The following is a 26,546-nucleotide window of genomic DNA, read 5'->3' as shown; positions in this document are numbered from 1 at the left end:
ATAATATTCTCTCATTCTCTTAATCTGATAATCCAACTAAAAGTGCGATGCAATCATTCGTCCCTGACATGGTGGGAAGAAATGCCCTCGACAATGTAACCCTTGAATTCACGTGCGGGAATGCGCTTGTCGAATAAGATGTCAAGCTCTTCATACGTGCGACCCATCGTTTCGGGAATTCGGAAGAAAGCCCAGCCAAAGCACAATGCGGCGAGACCCCCGAAGAAGAAACCGAGCTTGCCCTGCATATTTGCTTCATCTGGGTTGATCATGTACGGGATGGCGACGGTCATGATGATGCCAAGAACACCCTGTGCAGCGGTCGCAAGGGCGATGGTCTTTGACCGTACCCGTGTTGCGGAGGCTTCTGAGATGAGGACGAAGCAGACGGGTCCGACTGATAAATCGTAGGCGAAGTTCCATACCAGCATGAGAGATGACTCGGCCCACGTCACGCCTGACGGCCTCCCGGGAACGCAATCCAAAATCCCGATGAGAAGCTGCAGTACAACCAAGGCAGCCAAACCAGTGAGATATATGGTCCTTCGGCCGTAGTGAATCAAGAAATACCACGAAATGACGGTTCCGAGAAAACCAACAGCTAGGAGACATCGGATCAGTCAGGTCAGACAGTCACACGCGGGATGTTTCGACGAACCGAGAAAACCAATGGCCATGTCAAAAGCCTTGTCAGTGGGCAAGCCGGCTTGCTGGAAGAAGTATGTGCCGTAGTTGATCAGGTAAATACCGCTGAGAACTTGGGTGCAGTAAGCACCAACAGATATCTCTGTTCGTCTCAAGTTGACCCCCTTCAGGCAGTCCCGGTATGTGCTTCCCGCTTCTAGTTCTTGCTCCAGCCTATCGGTCTCTACGATGAAAGCAAGAGAAGCGGCCACGTTGACCTTCTCCGAAGCCAGTCGACGGAGGCTCCTTTCCGCTTCGTCCATTCTCTCTTTTCGAACGAGCCACCAGGGGCTTTCAGGTACGAAAAGCAGACCTGGTAGGATGACGAGGATCCAGAACCATTGCAAGGCAAACGGTAGAGAGTAAGCCCAATGGTTCTTGAGCTTTGATGTGCCAGCGGTGACGCCGTTGGCCAGAAGTTGCCCGGCAACGAAGCAGAGATTGACATAGGACGTCAAATGACCACGAAGCGCGGTAGGACAAACCTCAGATGCATAGGCTGGCGCGATGACGACATACATACCGAGGACGAGGCCACCAAGAAGCTCGCCCACGAGGAGCACAGGCAGGGAACGGGCAAAAAATTGGATGAAGACGATTCCGGCCGTCAGAACAACACAGGCGGCGAACGTGACTTTGCGGCCGAACCAGTCCATGGGGTAGGCGGCAAAGAGAGCACCGACTACTTGGCCGACTGGATTGCCCATAGAAAGCCCGGTCTGCCATGCCGCGCCTATGACACTCGTTACAACGAATATTCAATAAAGAGCAATGTGGGAGGTTCTCTTACTGATAATATACTGGGTCTTGTTAACGGTGCTCTCAGGAGGGTGGGCCAGTCAACTTACAGAGCCTTGATATTCGTAGCCGAAGTCTCGTTGGAACTGGGGCGTGGCATAAAGATTTCCCAGAAGTTGAGGATCGAAGGCCAGCATGATGACTCCTAGAGACACAAAAGCAGACCACCCTATCGCAGCCGGATAGAGTTTGACGGCCTGCGAGAACGTCAAGTTGTGCTCGAGGCGAATAGCCTCTGCGAGGGCAGCATCATCAGCGCAGGGCTTCGCGTCCGGACCGGTAACGATGGTCTCGATATCTTTGGATCCCATTGCGGAACTGGTACTGTGTGATGAATCGTCTATCCGAGAGAGAAGAGGTTGGACTTCATCTTCGGTACAGGCCGGGTTCGAAATGTGCGGGGGCGACATGTTCATCTTATTCCCACCCAGGCAGACGGCGCCGGGTCACGTCCGGTCGTATTCAACAGTCACGGGCATCAACGCCCCCTCATCCCCGGCAAATACCGGTAAGAGCACCGAGTGGCTAGTCTTTATCGTTGGAGGGATTCGAATGCAGCGTGAAGGCGATCGAAGCGACAGTCGAGATAACGCAAACCCCCGGTCAACAGGGGATGTGGTGTGGTGAAGTTGGGGAGTCTGGGGTAACATCGCAGGTCCGAGCCAATCCGGGGAAAAGCCAAGTGCCCCCGGCAACAAATTTTATTGCACGGCGCACAGGGCACTTTGCCGTCTTCCGCTTATCAGTAGGGAGAGGATGAGGCCGCTAGGCCGCGAGGGGTGAGGGGGAGTATCGGCCGTTGGAGCTTCATCCGACGGTTTGTGTTCAACAACCTCCATAGTGCAGTCATCATAATAGCGATGACCGGGAAATCGACATTTTGGGCGCAATTTGAGCATTGAAGTGTCCTGCGAAACAAATTGCGGCGTAGAAGTTTGCGAGGAGACAAATAAGAGCATTGAAGAACCCTCGCGACCCAGGTCTCATGACTTCCTTAACGCCCAATTAATGGGAGCTCATTCAAAACAAACAAGCACCAAGAGCTATATCCATACTCCATACGCTTCTCTAATGGAATGAAGATTTTCTTTTCCAAGCACCGTATCCAGAACCAACAGCTAGCCATTCATTTGTCCGCAGTCACGTTGATTTCATATCCGATCAAAACCTCCGTACTCGTCCCTTCCCAACCACGTGTTCCGGCGGCGGAGAGCATGAAGCGGCAAGTCCGGTCAATGTACAGCGACGAGATGACACCGGCGCGCGGAGGTCCTGGGATAATGAGGAAGGGGACGGTGGAATGCTTAAAGGCACGCGTATCTTTGAGATCATACAACCGCATAATGTCGTGTGATGCACTACCCATGGTCAGCTTTCAGCTCCGCGACGGAAAAATGTGTTGAAGGTGACGAAACTTACCAGACCAGATGGCGTCCGTTGGGCATCGCTCGCACGGCACTCACTGCTCCGCTTCCGGTAGGGAATTTCAGAGTTCGTTCCGGTGCCCAGCCGCTTCGAGCCTTGTGTATGCTGTACTCTTCCACAGTTCCGTTACGTCTACCAGCATAGATCCAGTTGCCATCCGGACTCCAGCATGCTCCCATACACCAAGGAGGAACACCACGTTGGTTGCCTATTCTTGCGACGGGATCCTGAACACGCCGGTCCCAAAGTCGAATTGGGCCATCGATGGCCGCAGAGAAGAAGATGGTGTCGGCGGTTTGAGTGGGGTCCATGGCAGGAGCAGGAGGGTCTGACGCGAAGATAAGGGATGGTGATCCCGGCGCAGGTTCTGATGGCTGTCCATCGGGTGCTGCTGCAGCGTCTCCAAAGTTCGACGCTGGTTGTGCTTCGGCGTTCGCAACATCCTGCATCAGCTGTGCATCTACAGCACTGGAATCCGCAGTTTGTGCCTGCACCTGATTCCTCGAGGCTTCGGGACTGCTGGTTTCTGGTGGCTGGACTGCTGGTGCCGAGGTCGTGTCGGCGCTGAAGGCATTCGTCATGTCAATGTCGGCGGAGTGGTCCATACCACCATCCTGCCCTGAACCGTCGTGAAGAGTCGGCATGCCCATATCCCCCATGGCCCTCGAGAATTCGTCATCATCATCACCACCATAGTTTCCACCCACGTTGTCGCCAAATAATGAACCAGTGTCACTGCCGCCAAACAGTGATTCGTGAGCTGGGGATGCCTGTCCCTCAACACCGCCAGAGGGGTTGGGTATTTGGGAGTCAGCACCGTTCACGCCGCCGCTGGTGCCATTCTGCACGGGTTTTCCGTTGTTTGAGCTGAAAGTGGTGTCGAACTTGATGTCTTCCTCCATCGCGTCGGCAGGGATTGGCGCTCCGTTCACTGGGCGTAGCTCGATGGCAGATATCTGGCCTCCACTACCATCGAAGGAGCGCTTCACTGTTCCTGTATTCAGATCCCAATCAAAGATGTTCTTGTCCCAGCTGCCGCTCAATACGCTTTTCTCGTCTTGCGCTAATGACAAGACGCTTACGGCATTGGTATGTTGCTGGAGGCAGGTGATGCGCTTGCCTTCGTCGTGTCGCACGCTTTGAAGGTTGATACCGCCGGACTCGAGACCTGACAGCAGCCAGAGAGCCTGGGAGTGTACTGCCAAAGAGTAAACTGGCGACAGGACGTGTTCTTCGTTACCTCTCGGGTTTGGGGGCCCTGGCTCCTCGTTCTCCCAATAAGACATCAGAATGCCCGCTTTGACGACACTGTCGACAAAAGGATGTCTTTGTGCCACTGTGAGAAGCTGCTTGCCGTTGATGGTACCTGGACCATCGTATTTGCGGATGTAGCCGTCGGATCCTCCTGTCATCCAGTATCGAAGATCGGGGGTGATAGCTATGGCGTTGATGCTTGTGGCCTGCGGGGCAGCCATGGTTGGGACAATATCGTATAGCCTGGCATTGACGGCCTCTGGTCGAACGGTCGGGAAAAGAGTCGAGATGGGTTGTGGTGACTTGCCCTTTGGAGACCTGGCACTCGCCGAGTTGGCTCTCGACCCATCTCTTTGGTCTCCCGAGGCCTCCTCGTTGCCCTTGTCTTGTGCATCGTCGGCGGTTTCTTCTCGGTCGCCATCTTCTTGGTCGTCCTCGTTGTCGTCTTCCTCGGGTTCCATATCGCCGTCGGCATCGTCTACATCTTCCATGACCTCATCTTGATCGTTCTCGGAGCTCGCGTTCGAATCTGTTGCGCCAAAGCAAGCCAGTCAGCAAGACCTGGCTTGAGTGTAGACGTGCGCAACTCTTACCTCTGTCATCGTCATCCATTCTGAAGATTCCTAGTCTAACGATGAACTGCCAGGCCTGATTCTCCTTCGGCAAGCTCGGAGCTTCCGCAGTATTCTTCGCGACGTCGGTCGTTTGCGCGCGCGCGCGCCCGGACAGGTTACGTGAAAGGTATACGCAGTTGTTGCAGCGACTATGGGGTAATTGATGAGTTGAAACTGGTCCAAAACACGTCGTCTATACGAATGCAGGTATCAGTAGGTGAGGCGGAGGCGTAGGCGGAGGCGAAGTTGGAATTGGAACTGGTTGACGGATACGTCGCGAAAGCTTGAGTCGCGACGTGCCCTGATGTTGAAGCAGCTCCCCAGGCCTACCTTAGCGGGGATGCGCTGCCTTACCCACAGTCCTCAGTACCTTAGAGATAAAGTGTCGGCCCGTGCACCGTACCTTCACTTGGACAACCTATCCGTGCCTAACTAGGTACCTGGGGGGAAAAAAAAAAAGGTCTATTTGTTGAAGTCGATTATGGCGTCAGATTTCGACAGTGACGCCTCTGCTACATGATGCCTTCGAAGACCACTTTCCAACACGCAGATGCAACTGAAGGCAGGGCACCGCCACGTACCTCGGAGACCCACTCACGCCGGCCGTTGGCACCTAGGTTACACCTACCCCGATTCGGCCGGTCGGCGACCGAATCTCCCGGGGACGGCGGCGCTCCAAGCGGGTCCACAGGGCCGGCGCTTGCAATCGTCATTCCTTCCACTTCGAATTTATATGCTCTCTCCTATATCCTGCTTCCCGAGACTAACTTCCAGTACATACATACACAATGGCCCGGGTAGTTTGCTGGGTTTCCAATGACTAGTCGGTTTTTGTTTTTCTTTCCAAGCAAACAGGCTCGCTTTCCATGCAAGTAGCCGGCCGAGATGTTTTCGGGCCTCCAAAAAGTAATGTTGTCTAGTCCAAGACGAGATGCCAAACGCATTGCAGTGTTTCTTCCACAAACAGTAGCTCACCGCTCAACCATGATTTCTAAGGGTATATCACGTCGATGAGCCCTCTTCCATCGATCTTCACGAGTCGCTGCCTTACTTGAATTTTCCAAGCAAGGCCTCTTCCTCGCCGTTGCAGTCAACGTGCGCAGCTGCAGCTATTTCTTCCGGAAACACATAGGAATTCCGTGGGTGAAATAACCCTCTTGATACACCGGTCTGTTCCCTCTCGGCAGCATTTGATCCGTCGGCATTCTTCCTGTCTCCTCCATATGAACAATCTCAAGATTGATGCTGCGTCATTCTTGTAAGCGCAGTCACTGAGTTTTCCTGGAGCAAGGCAAAAGAGACCATTTCGCTCATTTGGGTTGTTTAATAAGGCAATTCTACGCTGGGCTTTTGGCTTCACTTCAGTTCACATACCCTTACCTCATTGACACGAAATTCTGGCCAACCTGTGTTCTCATCCCTCACTTCTTTCACCCCCAGCAGTGTTGTTTTCCATCAATCATTCTTTCTACACCTACCTTATATTTCTCTGTTAGAGTACTGAAACAATGCAGTTGCAGTCCTTCATGTCAGATCGGGCGAGTACCATACTGCGATCCCACATCTACTCCGAAGCTGGGGTAGGTTGGCGCAGTACATCTGAGATTCCCCTAGCCGAGGAAGTAACCAGAGAGGTCGGCATACTTCCGAAGCCCAATAATCTCAATGCTGCATACCCGAGCAAGGATGCCTATCTCGAGGTCCAGTACAGCATTCTTCGGCATGAGGGTGTCGAACCACTCCGTAAGGCTGTGCAGGAGTACAGGTCCGCCCCTGAGATGACAGAAAGCACCGAAACATGCGTCTACACTGAGGTAATCTTTCCGAAAATGGACACAGCGACAAAGGGGTGGACTCAGATTAACGATGCGACTTCCTAGGTTTTCGTTCGCGGAGCCAACATCATCCGCCTCGGAGTCATGGTGCGAGTCACCTTCTCAGCCATACGCACCCGCCAGCTCGTCAACTGGCCTGCATCTCAGCGTCTTGTCCCGGGAACCGTCGTTGCACTCTCGCCCATCTCTGACAACTTCAAGACGCAATGCATCGTGGCTGTTGTGACGGGCCGCTACGACGAGGCCATCGACAGCCCAGTGACCCCTCCTCCGCTGGATTTAGAGATCCACGATCCCCAAGCGACTGCGAACACTATGGAACCTGACCAAGAGTTCGTCATGATCGAGGCCCGGTCCAACTACTTCGAGGCGGTTCGACATGTCATGGAAGGTCTGAAGCAGGCTGCAAAGTCCGAGTAGGTCTGATTTCCGCTGTTTCCAACGGCTGAGCACTAATCATCGATAGGTCGCCGTTTGACAAGTACCTGTTCAAAGGCGCGAATTCTGTTGACAGGCCACTATTCCTACCAAAGTCCACGTCTTCTTTGGATGTCTCGGCGCTTTGCGAAAGCACGCGGTCCCGCGCTGCTCCCCTTCGCATCCCTACTCTTGGCGATGTGCCTGACTATGCCCAAAAGAAGGCGGGTCTAGACGGGTCACAAATGCTCGCACTGCAGCGCATGGTCACCAAAGAGCTGGCCATTGTTCAAGGACCTCCTGGAACCGGGAAGACTCACACATCCATGGCCGCGCTCAGTGTTCTACTGATCATGCAGCCAGCCAATATTCCGATCATCATTACGGCCCAAAAGAACGATACTGTTGACGAGCTGTTAATTCGTTGCCACAAGCTCGGCGTGAGCTTTGTTCGTCTTGGTGGACAGGCCAAGGATGCGACGGTCTCCCAGCGGACTCTTTTCAATCTGCGGACACAGTCGCGAGGGAGATGGAGAAGAGATCATTTCCAGAAACGACTTGATTCCCTTAAATCCCAGGCTAAGCTTCTCCTTCAGCGCTGCTTTCCGCCGTTTCTTCAGCAGCTGATCCTGCCCGAGCATCTTCACGAAATTGGCCTGATCACCGGTCAGCAGCATGCCTCGATCATGGATGGGTGGAGTGGCTCTGTCGACCACATTGCAGGAGAAGTCTCCAAGCATCCGTTCGGGCCTTGGCTTGGAGACCAGGTGCTGTCTGCTGAGCCACACCGAAGCATCCATGTGCCTTTGAAAAACGAGGTTGGCAGCGAGGGAGGTTGCAATTCTGAAGACGGCGGGTCCAGCTTCTCCGTGAACGCGAAGAAGGAACAGCTGTCAGGCAAGCCCATCCTGATCTCACGTTGGAACGGCATGAAAATGACCACGGATCCATGTGACGACTGGGAGATTCGCGCTCGGCGGCTCTTGGATCATCATCAGGACCTGTGGGATGTCTCAAGTCGCTACCGCGGAACTGTATACCGGCACCTCGAGCAGCGATACATCGCCTCCACCAAAGTAGCTCTCGGGAAAATATTCGAGAAGATCAACGACGTCGCCAAGGAACTGAAGTTCGCCAGATGGCAAGAAGATATCGACACGATCCGGAAATCAGGAGCGCGTATTATAGGGTGCACAACAACGGGCCTCACCAAGTACCGCGGGCTCATCGCCGCTCTGGAGCCCCGGGTCATGATGATTGAAGAGGCCGCCGAAACCCGAGAGGCCAACGTCACCGCGGCATTGTTCCCATCTCTGCAGCAGATGATTCTCGTTGGCGACCACATGCAGCTGGCGCCGCATGCCGACGTGCTAGAGCTGAGCAGGCCGCCTTTCCATCTCAACGTCTCGCTATTCCAGCGTCTTGTGGAGAGAGGCGTAGAGTACTCAAGTCTTCAGGTACAAAGACGGATGGCACCGGACATTCGCGAGCTGCTCAATGCTTGGTACCCGCTTCTGGTCGATCACGAGTGCACCCGCAGCCAGGATACTGTCCCCGGGATGGGTTCTCAGCGTTTGTTGTGGTTTGACCACGAGCGTCCCGAGTCAACGAATCGCTATGCCAGCAAGTTCAACGCATTCGAGGCCGAGATGATTGTGGGGCTGTACAGCCATCTGACGACCAACGGAACGGAACCATCTGAGATCACTATCTTGACTTTCTACAGCGGCCAAAAGGCCTACATCGAGAATCTTCTGCGCCACAAGAACCGCAGTCGTACTGTTTTGCATGGACGAACAGGCGTGGAGGGCCGAAGAGGCTTCGGGCCGGAGGTCCAGACTGTGGACGGATACCAGGGAAAGGAGAACGACGTTGTTTTGGTCTCGGTCACACGTAGCCCAGAGGATAGGAAGAAGCCTGGCGCCGGTTTCTTGAGCGACTTGAGGCGTGTAATTGTAGCCCTCAGTCGCCCGCGGCGGCTGCTCGCAATGTTTGGGGACGCGCAGAACCTACTCGACTCCTCAGCCCGACCCATCTGGAGTGAGGCGCTGAACAGGATGAAGTGTTCCAGAGCTAGCTATGTCGCCGTATTCTGCGAGGAGCATCGGAGAGAGATCCGTATCAGCCAGCCGGACGAATGGGAGATGCTCGCAGGAGACGGGGGCTGCGGCATGCGCTGTGGACGACGGATGGACGCCCGCGAAGCGCCTTGTGATAGGAAGTGTCATAGGTAGGGCCGTGTCCCCCCTCTGCCGTTGATTGTTGCTGATTTTGTTTTCAGAGGTCCTTGCAGCACAGCATTTCGTAACACGAACTCGGACATGTCGACTTCCGGCTGTGCGCGGACGTCTTTTGCGTCTGCTGCATCATCGAGGCTTTCTTGTTCTTCAACGGAGGAAGACTTGATAGATCTGAGTGGCATCTGAAAGCGATGGGGACGGGCAACGTTCAACAGACAAGGCGGTAACGGAACGACGCGGGTAGCTTCTAGCGGAGGATGACAGCCCTTGCTGCCCGTTATCTGGCTGAGGTAGCAAACATGGACGGATGTATCGAACGAGAACTTCGCAATGCCAAGTGACAATGGCCACGAACGACTGTTCTCACGTCTCTCTTGACGAGAATGGCAAGATCCGGCCGCAACAAAACGGCCCATGCACTTGATTGATGCGAACCGAGTCCAGAGGAATGGTTCAACTGACGTTCGAACCGTTCGCCAATCGTGTCGGAAATACAAGACCCAGGAGTCGGGGTCATAGCATGGGGCCGGTTTGGTCTGAAGGGAAACATTCTGGAAACCTGTCCAAGCGGTGGTCAGTGGTCAGGAAGGTCTGGTCCGGCCGGCTGGCTTATCGATAGCTTATCGGCGCAACAGCCAGCTGGATTCTTCTCTTTTTTGTTTTTATTTTTTGCGTCGCTGCTGACCTGCCTCAGGCCATGATGACCTCGTCTTAGGTGTCCGGGTAAGGTATCAACAACCTGACCAACGCTTAACTGCACACCCCCGTGGCAGGCGGCGGTACCATAGGTGGCAGACCGGGGGATGCTGTAACTTACCTACCGGGCTGCGACCCGTCTGCACACATCCCGCCTGCCACACACGCACGCACGCACTCACGCGCACGAGGCGCCGGGATGGTACGGGCCACCCGCTGCGGAAAGGAAGCAACGATTTTTTTCTTCAGTGCAAGCGTCAGCATTATTCACCAAACGGTTGAGATTTTTTCTTCCATTCCAACCGTCACATTAATGAGGCAGGCAGTAGGGCATACTTGAGGGGGGCGTGCCTGCAGCTACCTCACCTGCAGAAGAAGACTGGAAACACGACCAATGCATCTTGTTTCTGTTGGGAATCGTGAAAAATCATCCCTAAGCACAAATACATGACCATGTTTCGCTTTCAGAGGGAGTGTCACGTTGACCATGGGTAGAAAGCAACATGCTGCGCCTAGAAGATGTTCAGTGTGTAAATAACGAGCGTTACAAAAGGGACGGACATTGTTCAACTGACTCGATGAAGATGCCCTCCCTCCGTGACTTGACTATGGGCCGGGTAAGAGTCACTCACTCATTCAGCTCCGAGTATAACTTACTCCATGGAAGCCAGGATGATGGACTGTGTTACAAGTAATAATCGTAATTGGATAGCAATGACAATATGCATCATTTGACGAATAAATCAAGTACGTTGAGACCTACAGTCATCTTTCACTCACCTAACCCTCTGCAGTAAGGTAAGCCACGACTGCCCCAATGACGCGCGTGAGGTGCGCCCCAAGCTGCTTCGGTTCTCCCGGGACCGGGATAGCCCCGCCCGCGCCGACGCGACGGTGCAGTGGAGCAAGGGCCTTTTGACACCTGCGCTGGTCTCGATCCGAACGTCCCGCCCGCGTCGTCGATCAGCTCAACCGAGTGCTCCGCTAAGAGCCTATCACGGCAGTGGCAGGGGTTCACCCTCGACGACACGCCCCTCCAAAGCAGCTTTGGTCGTTTTCGTTACCTTAATTTCGCATCACCGTAGGGCTGAACCAGGGGGTACGCATTCCAAAGACGACGCCAACAACGGCTTCATCTTGCATCAATCCATGTGGCCAACTCACTGCCATTACTCACTGCCATTATTGGCTTATACACCTTCACCTCGGTGTTGCTGTTGATTTCACAATTGTGCTTCTTGATTATGCCTGTCACGGCATGTGTACTGTCTGAGGTAATAGTGCCCCCAGGGAGACTGATGGGCAACCAAGTCCCGAGATCCGTTCTCTCTTCTACCCTCCGTATCCGCCGACCGTGTATAATGACCACGCCGGCCAAGTCACGTAATCCTGCCCCGACCAGAAACCAAATGCCTCCCGATCGCAATCTCATAACAAAGGGGGTATGATGACCAATTGACCCAGATGCAAACGTACAAGATGAGGAGGAAAAACAAAACCCAACAAAAGAAAAATGGTATGGAGTGGGGTGACATGACTGGGGTAATCAGATTTCTGTCGCACTCCGGGTATCGTGGTAGTAATCCCTTATGCTCTGACATGTCGAAGGCTATGACCGTGATGGGATGCTGGATGTAATGCGAAACTTCCCCAAAATGAAAAACAGACGACGAGGAAATCCACCCATGAACACAGCATGTATGCCGGAGCTATAACCAGAATCCCCAAGATCCTTGGTCGCCAAATACTTGAAAGACATTCCTAAAACCGAGATCGCTGATGCAAAAACCGAAAATTTGAGAAACGGAAATGGTAGAGTTGTTGTGCTGGCCGTGTATCGTGATATGGCTGGACAAAGTGGTGTCATAGAAAGGCGTTATCATGGAAATAAACGATGTATCAGGTTTTCCTCATGAGAGTACAGATCATACCAGATGATCCATCAAAAGAGGGAAAGCGAGGTGCTCAGATGAATCGACTCATCCACTTCAGATCCAGCCAGCCAACTTTGTCGAAGGCAGTCCAGAGCTTCGATGCCTTGTTCACATCGATCTTGCAAGCTTGCTGAGCATCCGTTTTGCGAAACTCCTTGCCCACCCTAGCACACTCCAGCCGCCGGACGAAGATGCGACGCTTGCTGGTGAGATAGGTGGCGCAGTCGAGGCGGAGATTCGCTGCTAGGCTGACCTCGTCGGGATGAAGCAGGCTGATATTTGGGTCGTCGCTAAGATCGATGGGGGCGCCCTTCCAGTCAACCTTCAAGCAGTTGGGCTTGTCGGGAAGAGAAGATGCCGGCGGGCAGTATTCAGGTAGTGCGCCAAAATCGCGATCCTCTCTGTTGGGTGCGACAACGCGACGAGCAGGATCCGGGGTGGCACTGACACGACGAACATGCCTCGTGGGAGGGCTGGTGCGCACAGGCCGAGGGGCCTGAGAAGGCTTGGCGACTCTATCGGCCTTGGGGTTGGCAGACGAGGTAGCCTTTGGCCTGGCTGAGACGGGCTTCGAACTCTTGGTCGGCGCAGACTTGGCGGGGGCAATGTTTTGGTATCGCACGATACTGTTCCAACGGGCGCTGTTCAACTTTCGATCAGCCCTGACTTGATCGCGTTCCTTCTCGAACCACGACTTCCTGTTGCCCTCGAAAAGTTTCATGACGTGAGACTGGAGTTGAAGGGCTAGCTCATAATCTTCTCTTTGCGGAGGAGATCCTTCGCGAAATAGACCTGGAGGCCGCGCACCGATATGCTCGTCGACGATGCGCCGATGCTCAATTGTCTCGGTGGTGGGGAACAGCGGTGGCTGGGTCGGGCTCGAGGCCGTGTCGTCGCGAGGATACAAGATCGGGTCCTTGGCCATGCTCATGCTCGCAGGAGTGTCGGGCACAGGAGGGTTGGCGGACTCGGCGATATAGGGCGAGACAGGAGGTGACATGGGCATACTGGGCTTGGTCGCCTCATGACCCCTGTGGGCACCAGAGACGGACGACGCATTGTGTTGGCCTGAGCTGAAGCTGTCGAAAGGAACGGGTTCGGGAGGTGACATGAGGCTGCTGATATCAAATGCCTTTTTCGAAGCGTCGCGAGCCATTGAGATTGTTTGCGACGGGATTTTTGAATAGTTGGAGTCCATTGTCTGTGGGATGGAAGCGGACGAGGGTGACTTCGTCGCAGACATGTTGAATGGGGTATTTTGAGAAATGCGCGCCGAGTCGATGAAGGTGGAAGGGCGTGAATTGGTGGGTTTGTCAGCCATTTTATACGGTGTCGGAGGGTGGCGAGGCAGACGGGTATCGGAGGTGAGATTGAGTTTCGGCGGTAGATGGAAGAGGATGGACGGCGAGGGAGCCGAGTAGTAGAAGCCGGCAATTGGAGGATGAATTGCGATGAATCGGAGGGCGTAGAGTCGTTGTGTCTCTGGTGTGTCGTCTTTGCCAGTGGTGTGATTGACTTGGGGTGCAAGCGGAGGCGTGAATGGGGTGGTGGTGTTGGTGTTGTTGTTATTGATGTAGGCGTGGGTGCCTACGGATAATGACGTCCACTGCGGAAGCTTGTTATGGTTGTCGCTTTACTGCGGCCGGTCGCTGACGTGGTGACTCGTCAATGGAAACAAGAGATGCAATATGCGGTTACTTGTGCGTTGGATTGCGACGAATAGGCTCGATTGACTCGAACCAATTCATCAACGGAGAAGTTGAGCGTCAACAGGGGCAATTGCTGAGGTGGTTCTTGATGCGGAAGGGTGGCGGTAGCAGCGGGCTATGTATGTATTCGTACGAGAGCCCGGAGCCCCAGGCGAGGTCGGGTAGGTAGAAACACTGTGAATGGTATCGATAGTGGCGATGGATACCGAGCGGATACTCAGGACGCGGGTTGGTTGAAAAATGTCTATGCAATGACCGAAACCGCGAATTAGCAGACCTAGAAGAGAGGGGAAAAGAGGAGGGAGGTCGTAGTTGAGAACAGCAGCGACAAGGAGAATAAGAAGGAATGGAAGTGAGACGAAGCCTGGCCTGGCGCAAAGCGGATGATGAGGACGGGAGGAAGAGAGAGGAAAGGAAGAGTTGGGTAGAGAATGAGAAGGGCCTAGTTCTTTCAGTGTTGGCAGTCAAGGTAATGTAGTAAGGTACCTAATGGAAGGTACTTAGGTTGGGCTTACGAATACTAGGCAGGAAAAGGTACTTGGATTATATAACTTGTTATTACACATCAGAGGTACACCGCCAACGTCAACGCCAACGCCAACGCCAACGCCCTCGCCCACGCCCAGGCAGACGGACGGAGGAAACAAGTGCGATACAGAAGGACAGTGACAGACCAGAAAGTCCGGGGGAGGAAGGACCAAGGACCACCACTTCCATTGCACCTGCACTTCCACTTCCTTGGGAGGGCGTGGACGTGGAGCCTGCCTAATTCGCGGTGGATACCGCTGGTACGTACTCTGCATCCCATTTAGCTTGCATCTGGTTTTGGCTGAAAAGAGTCACTGGACTGAGCCACGCCCGCCGCCCAGCTGTCCACATGTCCACCTCACACTCACTCCAACCTTGTACCATGACCCGCTCTAGCCCCCTCGTTTATAATGTCACCCCTACATCAGGGTAAGGTCACCTCAATTGCACCCCCGCCCTCTTTTCTCTCAACAGCAACAGCAGGTGCAGTGAACGGTATCAAGAGCTGTGTATCGTTTTGCAATTAATTGACGACGGATGCCTGGTTTGGTCGGTTCTTTTGCAGAATGGCATTGAGTTCAGGTACTCAAAAATAAGACAGCCAGGACGGCCCCAGGAGGATTTACCAAGTTCATGCTGTAGCGCCATGTCTCCAGCTTCTTTCTTTCTCGGATCCTGCGCTTGCACGCAGCTGCGCCTGCTTTCCCGCTCATCGAGAGCAGAAAACACTGAACCATGCGACCGCAATCAGGCGCCCGGGCGGGGCGTGTGGATAGCCGGCCAGTCGCTACCTACATACCTAGGTACCTATTGCATAGTCGGTAAATCTACTACGTATACCGATTCCACCACAAAAGAGTCACTCCCGTCGCCATGAGTCCAGGCCTCTGCGAACTGGCTCCGAGGGTGACACAGTATTTTTGGGCATACCTCACCTTGAAAGTATACCTTACCAAGTGCTTTGGAGCTAGGTACCTGTGACAGTGGAGGCTAAAAAGATACAAATGTATTCGAAGAGACATGGACCTTACTCTTACTGCCTTAGGTATCTTTGGTACTCCCAACTGCGGGTCGACCAGTCCAGGGCAGTCAGCGTCGCTCATCGTCCTTCAGTGTACCAGGTATCCATAGGTTCTCCTGCAAACAAAGCCTGCCCCTCCCCCGCCGCCAATCCACGTCAATGGTCAAAGACGCGGGCAGCAGAATCTTGCCGCCATCTCCCGGCTCTGGCCGCTGCTAAATTGCATTTGCATGGAACACCAGAATTCCATTGGCTCTTACGGATACTTATGCATTGGACTGCGACTGACTGCCTGCCTGTTCACAAGTAAAGGAAAGGTAAGGCAGAACAACAAACGCTGCTGCGGCGGCGGTGTCGACGGCCGGCCTGCCAGCCAGCGGCAAAAAGGTGCCATTGGCCTCGTCATTTTGGCATTGACTCTCAATTGACTCTATCCAGGGTCAATTGAACAATTGACCTAGCGGATCCCACTAGAGCCACCGGTTCTCACATCATCTCAATGACCCCGTCACTGCGCTCAACTGACCGCCAACCCCTCCGAACAAACGGCCAACTACAGACTCCAGACTCCAGTCTTGTCTTCTCACGCAAGAAGTACCTTGCCCTTGAGGTTATCTGTAGAGCAGCCAACCATCTCCGGAGCCAAGCACCCAAGCCTGGTCCATCTGACGGCACCTACTGCGTACCTTGGTACTATGTAGGCGGAGGGGTGTGTCAAGAGGGGTGGGCGGGTGACAGCTTGTCTCTGATTCTGCGTCTCGAACAGAGAGTCACTCGGTTGCCGCTCCATGCCCAATGATATCAGCCCCCAGAGGCCAATTGGATTCGCAATGAGCACAGTCTTGTTCAACAGCATCTGCGGTCCAATAATAACTAGCCCCTTTGAACCTGCGCAGTACTGATGCGCCTGGGGACCGCCCGCTTGCTACCTGATCGATACCCAAGGCCGGGGGGAGGGGTTGTTCAAACGTTTGTGAAGCCGGAGCACCAAGCCCACTGTCCAAGTTGCCGGGCCCAACGATCTCTGTGTTTTTCGTTATGCAGAATCAACCACTTTCCATCAACTAGCAAGACTTGGAGAGCTTGCCGCCAGGGAAGCCCACGAGGCTGCTTAGGCTGCTTAACCCGGCACGCTGCGCTGTTGGTTCCAAAACGGCGCATCCATGGCTGTGCGCTTGAGGCGGTATTGCTTGGGTAGATAGATACCTTAGCCACTTAGTCTCTGTGGCCCTATCCGCCTATCTCTTCCTCTTGTCTGTTGCTGGTGAGCGTGAAGAAAAGCCGGGGCAGGGCAAAACAGATGGGGCTGTAAGTGCAGCGGCTGAGAGTTGAGATGGCGTTGCGATTGACGACAGTTCAGAGGGGGGCCAGCTAGCTGCCTTTAGCCCCATTGAGAGCAAAAACATGGGATGGCACGAAAAGATGCCAAGGGAAGACGGCCGACGAGCTTCTAGCGTCTCAAACGGGGAGGGCTTTGCTGGACCCTCAACAACAAGGCTCAAGTCGGATTGAGTTGAGTTTCTACCTCTTCTGATACCGGTCCGAACTGTTGTTGCTAGGACCGGTCCAAAAGTCATGGTTCCATCACAAAGCGAGCAATGACAGAATGATTATTCGAACCGAGCGAGGCCAACAGATTTCGACTGTGAACCAAGCACTGGAGATTGCTGTTGAACAGCAATGTTTGAAGCAAGAGGTGACGTCGACCAGCAACATCAACAACAACAACAACATGGGGTCGAACATCCATGGGACTCTTCGCATGTTTGGCCCGCCCTCGCCCTGTCCGTTATGCAACTCATCGTGGCCCAACGCATGCCATGGGGCCAGCCGTGCGGCAGGAAGGCCCAAACAAACACACAAAGCGAGCGCATGGTACGCCTGTCATGAAACCAATCTGCTCGGATCAGTGTGCCTTGCATCTGTTTCCATGCTGGACATGACGATGGGCGGGGAGCAAGCGCAGTGCCAGTAGCCAGTCGTCAGCTTTTGACAAAAACAGGTGCCAATTGGAAGGAAAGCCGCGAGAGATTCGGCAGAGACACGTGTAATTCCAGAGTGGATTGGCCCTTTTTTTTGTTGTACCAGTTTCTCCTTTTTTGCGAATAGGCTACCAATTGTTGCGGAAAGCGTGGCAACAGAGAGAAGCAAAGTCAGAGGACGAGGTGATGTGGACATCAATGTCAACGACGACGCGGTGCAGTGGGCTTGGTGATGACCAATTGGCCAATGGCGTGCTTATTCGCCGGTGAGATGCGCAATGCCTTCCATGGCGTACCTACTCCAGGAGTCGGTCGAAGAAGCTGTCAATCTTGCACATCCAAAGTGGCACCCCGTACGTAGGCAATTGTTTTTGTACATGCGGTGAGGGAAAGAGCCAGGCGATTTGCGACGGGAACGAGACCAGGACCAGGACCAGGACCAGGACCAGCATCAGCATCAGGCATTGCATTGAGGGCGAACATTGACTGCACTGCCGCGGGCTGCCTCCCGTCGATTGAGTTCCAGCTTGGATCAATTGGCTTCACTCCGACCCAATGCGGCGGCCATGACTGAAAATGGCATTATGAAAACTCTTTCCCAAGAAAACGGGATACCGTGACCGTGACCGTGACCGTGACCGTGACCGTGACCGTGACGTGACGTTTCCAGCACGCTGCTATGCCTTCAGACATGCACTGTGTCGTGTCGGCGGAGTATCGTGGCGATGGCGAAGGGGATGGGCTGAGTGACTCTTCCATGTGCGCCGAGTTGCGGGAACGACTCATTTTGCAACCATTCGTTTCTTGGTAATGGGCGGTCTACTATGGTAGGTGATTCAAGATGGAGCATGAAGACGCGAAGTGACTGGACGGCGAGAGTGTGAGTCACAAGGAAAGCGAAGCGAAGATTATTAGAAATGGGAAGTGGAAGTGCAACTGCAAGAAAGAGCCAGAACAGTGGCCCTCTCCTAGTAAGGTAGGAACCGTGAGGTACCTATGATTTCGAAACACTTACTCCCTTAGCCCTTTCTGGTCTAGCCACCTTACAGTGAGGTACCTTATCGAAGGTAGTGCCTACCTAGGTACCTCAGCTTGATCGCCACTTATCGATAAGACGTCACGGCCAATGTGGATGTCGAAGAAGTTGCCCGCCTCTACACCTAGGTACCTTGTTCTTAGGTACCCGACCTCTACCATGTACAGCATCTCGCTTTGAAGTACCCGGCCTACCTCTTCTCTCCACCAACTCCCGTCTTCTTTTCCCTCAACTCACAGCCATTCCCGCCAGGACAGTACGCGCCAGCCGACGATGACACCGGACTGAGCCAACTTCCAAGCACTGTCCCAGGCGCAGGCCTTTGCGGAACCGGTACCAAGGCCTTCTTTGCAGTCCCACGACTCCCGTTACCCTCAGCTGAGGTGGGCAACAACCTGACCACAACTCCAATTCTTCTCTTACCGCTTGAACAACACATCACACAATACGCACGAAACATACTATGGCTCTAAGGAAGCCGAGGTACTTGTAGCGATGCAAACCATGAACAACCGCCCTACATACACATATCCATACGCACAAGCGGACATATGCAAGTCAAGCCTAGATCTCTCGGCCCTGCGCTTGCGCTGCCCCTGGTCTCGTAGCTGGCCTACCCCGGTATACCATCTCCCTCTGCCTGCGACTCCTCCATTACCACTACCTCTCTTACCTTCATCCATTGGATCCCACCAAAGACATCAATGGACCGAACGACATCAATTGATCCCGCCCCTCACGAGCAAAATCGCCGCGCTTCCATCGGTATCCGTTGCCTTCAGCTACTAGGTACACAACAGGGCATGGCAGCATGTTGCGCTGCACCGCCACAACTGTCATGGCTCCTTTGACTCATCCACCATTCATTGCAGCAGGCAATCCCTGGGAAAATCCGACTTTCATTCCGACACGGCGCCTGCAGCTAGATAGATTCGGCATGCTTGCTAAAGAGGGGTCCTGACCCTGCCAACCAACCGTTGTCTGGCCCCCAAAGCCCAAGGCTCCGTTTCTACTGAGCGTTGAAGCGGACACGCCAACGGAATCATTTGTTGCGAATTCTAATTTCTACTACACCAGTCTACAGCTGCTGACAACACGAAGACGAACTCCGGCCACATTCGCCTTCGGACTTGACGGACTTTAGGTTCCTATCCCGAACAGCCTTGTACGACGGAGTGTACCGGTGTCGTCACTGAGATGAACCCCGCAGACTCGTTCCACACTTCTTCGTCGTCGACGGAGTGCGAGAGACGAATCCTCCACCCCCGAACTTTCCGGATGGGTGAGACCAAACGATGGACTCACCAGCAGCATCCCACGCTGTGAAGGAAGGGGGGAACATGTCTCTGCTTTTTCCGTCGGTGCAACTACTGAGTGGCGGCGGAGTCGGAGACAAAAACACGCAAGACTCGACACTCGGCACTCGGAGCGAAGGTTTCTTCTCTTTCGCGGCCGTCACATCAGGCCTCTCGCCGAAGCGTCCCAGCTTGCTCACGGAAACGGCGCATGCAGGCTGGGAACCTGATAGGAATCTATTATGTGTCCCAAGCTTCCTCCTCGGCACGAATAATCGAGCCAGCCCGTTCCAACCGCCCTTTCACAAAAGCCCAGTTGTAGACGCCGTACCGAGTCCTCGGGCAGCTGTTGTGCCATTGTCGAAGACGAAATCCGCCTACAACCTGCACTAAGGCAAGATGCGTTAGGTCTACTGAATACCGTGCGCGGTTCTCGCGGGTAGCAGGGACATTGAAACCTCCCAGGTTTTACATGCCGCCTTAGAAACAGCAACACCGCGACGGCCGACGCAATGTTGCCAGCGAGCGTCTTGTCGCCATCCTCCACTCATGGCTTCGGCTGGACTGTCTCATCGGTCTGGGCGCTGCAGCAAGCTGTGTGTTATCGATAGCGGCGACTAGGCCAGAGCACTCAGTTGCGGTCGTCGTGCAACACTGATTTACGCTGATGGGGAGACGAAGCAGAGCGGTATCACAGCTCCACATGCGACTATCTCGCAATTCTAACCTGACCGACCAATGAGTGACATGTCCGGGACACGTCGCTCTCCATATCAGTGTCCTCAGTCAGAAGGAGACACTGCCAGGACAATGGACGACGACCACACCCTTCCAAGACGAGCGGCGTCGCCACATGATCAACCAAGCCCCCCTCTACTTCTCGTCTTCTCGCTATCAAAGTGCGAAAGAGGTGGTCGGTTGGCGGTCTCGTGGATGGCTGGGCCGCGCCGCCGGGACTCTAAGGCAGCGTGAGGGCGACGGCGACGGCAACGGCAACGGCGCGCATTGCCCATAATTGCCCGTTTGTCCTCGTCTGCCGCTCACCAGCTCACAACCGAGGGGTTCATCTGCCAATAGCTCAGCCCGAGTCGTTTTCGCCGTGTCTCGATGTCGTCCCGTTCATGTGGCCGCCTCCAGTGCTCTGAGTGCTCTGCCATTGCGGGAGTAAATTGATCACGAGCAGCGACTTCGAGTGAGACCACCGTGCGATGCTTTATCGAGCACCATCCCGTCATTGCGACTCCGTCGTCTTCCGACGGCGGCCATTGAACCCCCATCATGGTGCCCTGGACTTCTGTTGTAGCCTAGGATGGGGGTATTGGTATCGTCCTTTCCACATGCCCCTCATCAGATGCCAAAAGTGTCGGTCGATTGACCACTACCTTACCTGCACTTCACTGCGGCGACACCGTCCCTTTTTAACCGTGTCTCCAGATAACATGCCGCAATATCTGGCGGGCTCGACTAGCGGCGATGGGATAATGCCATTGCTATGTATTTTTCAATTCTACCGAAACGACGGGGTCTCAAGGAGGGGTAAGATCTGATGTGCGGTCGCGGTCAATTTCAACGGCATCGAGGTCCCATATTCTCGACTTGTCTTCTCATCCTCCCTGCTCTCCTGGTGAGACGCGCGATACGCAACAATTCTGTCTCGGATTGGGCCCGCCTGACAGATCGCTATCTTCCCATTCCATCCCATCCTACCTGACCCCCCCCCCCCCCTCTGACCCCCACGCGCGTTGATTCTCGTCTACCAATTGCCCACCAAGAAGACGCAGCGATAACGCGCGCCATCCTCATTCTTTGTCACCCCCGATTGCACCCCCAAGTGAGGGGAATATTAAGCACCTCACCATTCGAGGACGCGTTTCGCTTTACATAGACACAGAAACGGCCTGCCTTATCCGGCAAGTAGGAATGGGGCAATCAGCGGCAACTAGGCAGAGGTGTATGCCTTTCATCGCCTGCAAAACAGGCCTAGATTTCTCAGCAGAGTGAGTCTGTAACGCAGAGTATTTGGGCCTAAACCAAACCAGGCCATCGTGTCGCGATTGAGTCACTCATCAGATAGTTGGTCAAGGAGCACCTTTAGAAAGCATTTTCGTCGAGTGTTTAGATCTTGTTAATCAGTGCCTGGAGAGCGGCGCAATGTCTTATCGAGTTGCCCGAGTCGTGGGTTAGGCACTATGATCGGGCGCCTGTAGTCTTGGCCATCGAGTGACGAATCTAATCTTATCAATCGCATCAGTTCAATCTACCTTAAGATACTCTTCTGTCCGTCCTCTCCCAGTGGCATTCCTGCACTCTGCCCCCAACTGTTTTTCTTGGTCAGGGCTCTGTTCTCAATTCGGCGATAGCCATTGATGTGACAGACAACATCCGCCTTACGACGGGTCAACAAATATGGCTCGTGTGTTTGTGGTTCTTCAATCGGTGTTGACAGGCTCGCGCCACCGCTTTGCTGTGAATCGATGATTCGTTCGTTGCCCTGATCATGAACGACATTGGATTGATCACACAACGGATTGTGATCCTAACATACCTACATGCGGTCATGTTGCTAGCACTCTGTATCGACGGCAATGAACGCATGAATAGGCTTGCACAGTGCAATTTCGCTACCCGTCAACCGTTCAAGCTCTGCGTGGGAGCAGGGTTCTGGGCTTCTTCGACGTATATAGACCATGCCTTTTATTTGGCACCCCAGCCTAAATGCTTGCGTCCCGTCTCATTGCTGAGTGCAGTACCATGTTTACGCAAGTTCACATTTGATACTTGTGGTCGTAACACCGGAGGAGCTCAGATGATGGTACGTGGATAACGATTAGAAAGCTCCCCACCCAGGTACCCAGCTTATCCACGCGACACGAGGGCTAAGTCTTCCTGAAGTTGACATAATCTGCCAGAGGCAACAGCATGTCACAGAACACGGAGAACCCTCATCATGACAGGAGCGGGGCCATGACGGCCACGATCCACTGACGCATGAGGGCTGGATTGCGTTCTCCAGTAAATCGCTGATATTCTCAGCGACGAGCCTTCAGTCTCGACCGCCGCTAGAGTCCGGCCAATGTATTGCGAAATGTGGCCAGAAACTGGGTGGCGTATGCCTGTGTAGCTTGGATGACGGCAGCCCGCAAGACAGCTGTCGACACTGACTCTACTGACCACATGCTTACCCAGGTCACCGAGATGGCTTTTGTCAGGCTGAGAGTATTGTTACCTTCTGTGGCATTTCTGTCATCGACGTCTACGCCGGTGGCAGGCATACTCTCAAGACAGATACCCAAATTGTTGCGGCACATGGAGGTTTGTGCCAGCTCGCAGAAAGCCGCCAGATCTCTGGAAGCGGACGCCTGAGCCGCACAAGATCCCACGACCCCCCCTGGGGAGGGGGGACGCGACACGACTATTGACACGGCTTTCCCCGCCTCCAAGTTGCGAATAGTTGCCTTTCAGCCATTCTACGGGCAGACCAGACCGGGTGCCTCAGTATTAGGAAGCCTAGAGGCGTGTTGGTTGCCTAGTTGCATGGCAAAGTCGCTCGTGTAAGCCTACCTAGGCTGCCGTGATGACTCGCCGCCAGCCTCAGGAAAAGTCGTACACCACAAGGCTTTCTTTGCCATCCTTGGATTCTTTCAATACGATGACCATCTCGTCGTCGAAACCCACCCAGTTCCGTCGATCATCCCATCCCGGCGCTGGCTCAGACACGAATCTGACACCCTCTTGGGAGGCGACGTCTGTGATGGAATTTTGTCGAATTTCAATACTCTTGCCACTGACGCGTCCCTCGAGCTCCCACACTCGAATCTCCTCTCCTCGTGAGCTGACACTGACAGCCTTCCCCCGCGCCGTTATCTCCGCATCGCTGATGCCTGATGTGTGGCCCCAGAGACGGATGCCCGAAGAGACCGAGAGTTGAGTAGCGTTGGACGTGCACACATGTAGAATCAGGGTGTTGTCCGCCATTGCTGCCAATAGATAGGGATGGTTGTAACATAGAGTTGTCGGTCCGTCAGACGCGAGCGGTGGTGAAGGCCTTCCGTTTTCGAAGTTCTCTCGGGAGCTTGGTGGAAGTGAAGATGGGGCCTTTACTGAGCTGGTGAAAGCAAGCCGAGTTGATTCAATCTCGGCGGTGGACAATCCACCATCGCCTCGACGTCGTACTTGAAGGTCTTGGATACCGATGGACCACCCTTCACGAGTAGGAAACGTGTAGGCTATTGAAGCAATCACGTACGACGCCATTTGCCGAATGGACAATGCCAACGGAGCCCGAGAGGAGTGTGACTTGAGAGATGTAAGCAAGATCGGGGCTCGAAGAGAAACCGTGTCTCGCACACCGCTGTGGGAATTGTCTACTCTCGACGGTCGGGCTTGCTTGAGAAGGCCTGGCTGCATCTCGCTTTCTGATTCTCGGAGGGTGGCGCTCTCTGACCCCGACACTGTCTCGCTTTCATCCTGCACGATTGCCTGTTTGTTTTGCTGGGCACTCGTTCCCGATTTGGAGGGCATGGTCTGCTCGAAGTTGTACAAGGAAATCAGGACCGATTCTGTGGCCGTGAGGATGAAGGGATGGCGATAGGCGATCTCGATCAGCGAGCCGTTGCTGGATGTTTCGTGTTTGTATCTCCTCAGAAACCTGCCGTTGTCGAGATGAAGCCTCCACACGCCGAAGCTGCCGTCCAGAAACCCAACAGAGACGTCTAAGTTTTTCGCACCGAACGCTTGGTCGTCTATCGCTATACATGTCGGTATTGAATCGTCGGTGCCGTCTTTGAGCCCAATCTGGGCTATCGGTTCCCTGGTCTTCAGATTCCAGGCTCGCAGTCCTGATGTCCCGTCTGCAGTGACTGCAATGCCTTCGATGACTTTGGCCAGAGTCTTTCTTGTCCTTGACAAATCGTTAAAACCAGTGTCTCCAACCTTGAGCTCCTCGACCGTGGCTTTTCCCCGGGCCCAGTTGTGCCGTAGCTTATACTGACGTTTCCAGTCGAGCGACTGCCCTGAACCGTCTCGTCGACCCCATCCGCCGTCCGCCCAAACCGTTCGCCTAGATGAGAAGTGGACTCTTGTGCCTTCTTTGGCAGAACCATCCCGGAAACCAGGTATTCGTAGAGCCCGCGGAAGAACGAAACGGTGATAGTATAATAACCGCCATAGTTGCGAGTCGGAGGACAGACGGTAGAAACGTCGCGACACGGGAGCAATGCCCAGGAGAATCGAGGTCGGCAGGAAGGATAATATACGGATAAGAAGCTCGTCAGAGAGCGAGGAGAGAAAGTCGTCGGCCGCAAAGGCGATTTCGGAATCGGGGCTGTGGGTTGGGCGACTGCAAGGCCGCGCTTCGGTGTGACGTGGGCGCTTCGATATGGGCGGAGTGCCTGCGCCTGCTGGCGATGGCTGTCTTTTGCGCTGCATTCCGTATGCTTCAGTCGCCCGTGATGACTTCGTTGCTTTGATGTGGGAGGGCGGCGCTATTCCAAGAGGCGCACAACAGGGCACGCCTTACCTTGCGGCGGCGAAGTCGGACTTACTGATGGAAGTTGTCAAATTCGAGGCCAATCCTGGCGTCGGAGTCAGGACTTGAGTAAGAGATAAGATAAGGGGCTAGTACAGTGCCTACCTTACCTAAGGTACCTGGACCTTCGTAAGGTGCCCGAGGTACCTAGGTACCTAGGTACCTTAGGTCGGGGGGGAAGCGAGAAGGGAACGTACCTAGCGACGCCAATTTCGACTGTCTTGAAGATTTTAATTATTTTTCAAGGTGCCCTAAGATACCTACTTATGCCGTTCTATCTAGCACGCCTCATAATAGATACGCTTCTTTAGCAACAACTGTTTAGGACTTCCACTCTGGACCATGGACTTGTTTGATCGTGGACAAGTGATGTGCGACTCTTATTGTTATTACCCCCTCGTTGAAGTGTATAGTGCTACTTGGATCACCTTTGCTTTGATCGACTTTCCAGACTCCGGCTCTAACATCGATGTGGCCTCGTCAAGCAGGAGACGACGGCTTTGCCAATCAAGGCTCGGGCAGCTGCGTACTAGACTGCTACTCCGCATAGTTAAGCTATTGAGCGATGACATTACGAGCATCTTTCCTGCTTGTGGGTTACTACAATCTGTCCATCTCTAGGCTCATAAGCCTCCAGGCCACAGGAAACATTCTCCCGAGTTGGTTTTTGTAAAAATAGCCCCTGTACTGTTTCAAGCTTTCTTTGCTGGTTATGCTTAATTTTGACGCCTAACAAGCATGCTGCTGAAGGTGATGCTGCCGTTGGATAGATGATATGACCGCTCCATCAAGCTAATCGCCCACTCGACGATGAATACAAGGTAACGAATTATGAAGATGTGTGGTTTGTCGTCGTAGTGAGATGCCCGCTGCATCAGAAGCCTGGTCTCCTGCTCAGGAAAATACGAGGTGACCAGGACATATCAGGACATTCTCTAGCCTAAGACTTTCATTCCATTCTTACAAGATGTATTCGAGTGATCTATATACATATATGTATATCTCAAATATGTACTCTGGGGCAAGGGGTGACATTTTGCTTACGGCAATTACAAACTCTGCCGCGAGACCGCTGCGAGGCAAATCGAAAGCCGGCTGCATTGCCGAACTAGTACTCGAGTAGGAATCCCCACCAGCCCGAGAAGACGATGACCGGCCAGTGCGCCAAAGACAGATACCAGACCTGGCTTCTTCCAGCTGATGTGTACGGCAATTATACAGTCGGGGAGCAAATTTGAGGATAAGGGACTCGTATTTGCAGGCATGAGCTCTTGGAGATTTGTGGGTTTACTCTAAAGCCTCGCCTAGGCTCCGGTGGTAACGATAGGGTGGTCGGAGACAGCATCTCCTGCTTGATCGTATTTCCAGAAAGCTCATGCTCTTGAGCCCTATGACCTTTTGCAGATATATTTGTTTTGGCAAAGTACCGGAAAAGATTGACACCTAGTTAAAACGTATAGTCTAGCAATGATGTTACAGGCCTGGCCTAGCCTAGCGTCGCGAGGAAAGACCGTGAGGGGCGAGAAGTCGCAATGGGCCGTCATCTCATCC

The 26,546-nt window shown here is 53.8% G+C and overlaps 5 protein-coding genes across 5 annotated transcripts; 1 reads left to right on the top strand and 4 right to left on the bottom strand.

Moving 5' to 3' along the window:
• Positions 1–53: 53 nt before the first annotated feature.
• Positions 54–1,793, bottom strand: CkaCkLH20_10258 (sugar porter family MFS transporter; the record flags this gene model as incomplete). The annotated part of the gene is made up of 4 exons (XM_038892972.1): positions 54–601; positions 659–1,417; positions 1,475–1,484; positions 1,533–1,793. The coding sequence occupies 4 exons, from the start codon at positions 1,791–1,793 to the stop codon at positions 54–56; spliced, it is 1,578 nt and encodes a 525-aa protein (XP_038741627.1).
• An 815-nt stretch (positions 1,794–2,608) lies between these two features.
• CkaCkLH20_10257 (transcription factor spt8) lies at positions 2,609–4,890 on the bottom strand (the record flags this gene model as incomplete). Its single annotated transcript, XM_038892971.1, has 3 exons — positions 2,609–2,840; positions 2,902–4,690; positions 4,755–4,890. 3 exons carry the CDS (start codon positions 4,888–4,890, stop codon positions 2,609–2,611), a joined length of 2,157 nt encoding a protein of 718 aa, XP_038741626.1.
• Positions 4,891–6,283: 1,393 nt separating this feature from the next.
• CkaCkLH20_10256 (dead box helicase) lies at positions 6,284–9,261 on the top strand (the record flags this gene model as incomplete). The annotated part of the gene is made up of 3 exons (XM_038892970.1): positions 6,284–6,589; positions 6,656–7,026; positions 7,077–9,261. The coding sequence occupies 3 exons, from the start codon at positions 6,284–6,286 to the stop codon at positions 9,259–9,261; spliced, it is 2,862 nt and encodes a 953-aa protein (XP_038741625.1).
• A 2,667-nt stretch (positions 9,262–11,928) lies between these two features.
• Positions 11,929–13,053, bottom strand: CkaCkLH20_10255 (SWIRM domain-containing protein; the record flags this gene model as incomplete). Its single annotated transcript, XM_038892969.1, has 1 exon — positions 11,929–13,053. One exon carries the CDS (start codon positions 13,051–13,053, stop codon positions 11,929–11,931), a length of 1,125 nt encoding a protein of 374 aa, XP_038741624.1.
• A 10,006-nt stretch (positions 13,054–23,059) lies between these two features.
• CkaCkLH20_10254 (F-box domain-containing protein) lies at positions 23,060–24,895 on the bottom strand (the record flags this gene model as incomplete). Its single annotated transcript, XM_038892968.1, has 1 exon — positions 23,060–24,895. The coding sequence occupies one exon, from the start codon at positions 24,893–24,895 to the stop codon at positions 23,060–23,062; it is 1,836 nt and encodes a 611-aa protein (XP_038741623.1).
• Positions 24,896–26,546: the final 1,651 nt, after the last annotated feature.

The sequence above is a fragment of the Colletotrichum karsti genome, assembly GCF_011947395.1.
Source record: "Colletotrichum karsti strain CkLH20 chromosome Unknown Scaffold39, whole genome shotgun sequence".
NCBI classification, from domain to species: Eukaryota; Fungi; Ascomycota; class Sordariomycetes; order Glomerellales; family Glomerellaceae; genus Colletotrichum; species Colletotrichum karsti.
This window is presented reverse-complemented; position numbering and strand designations above follow the sequence as displayed.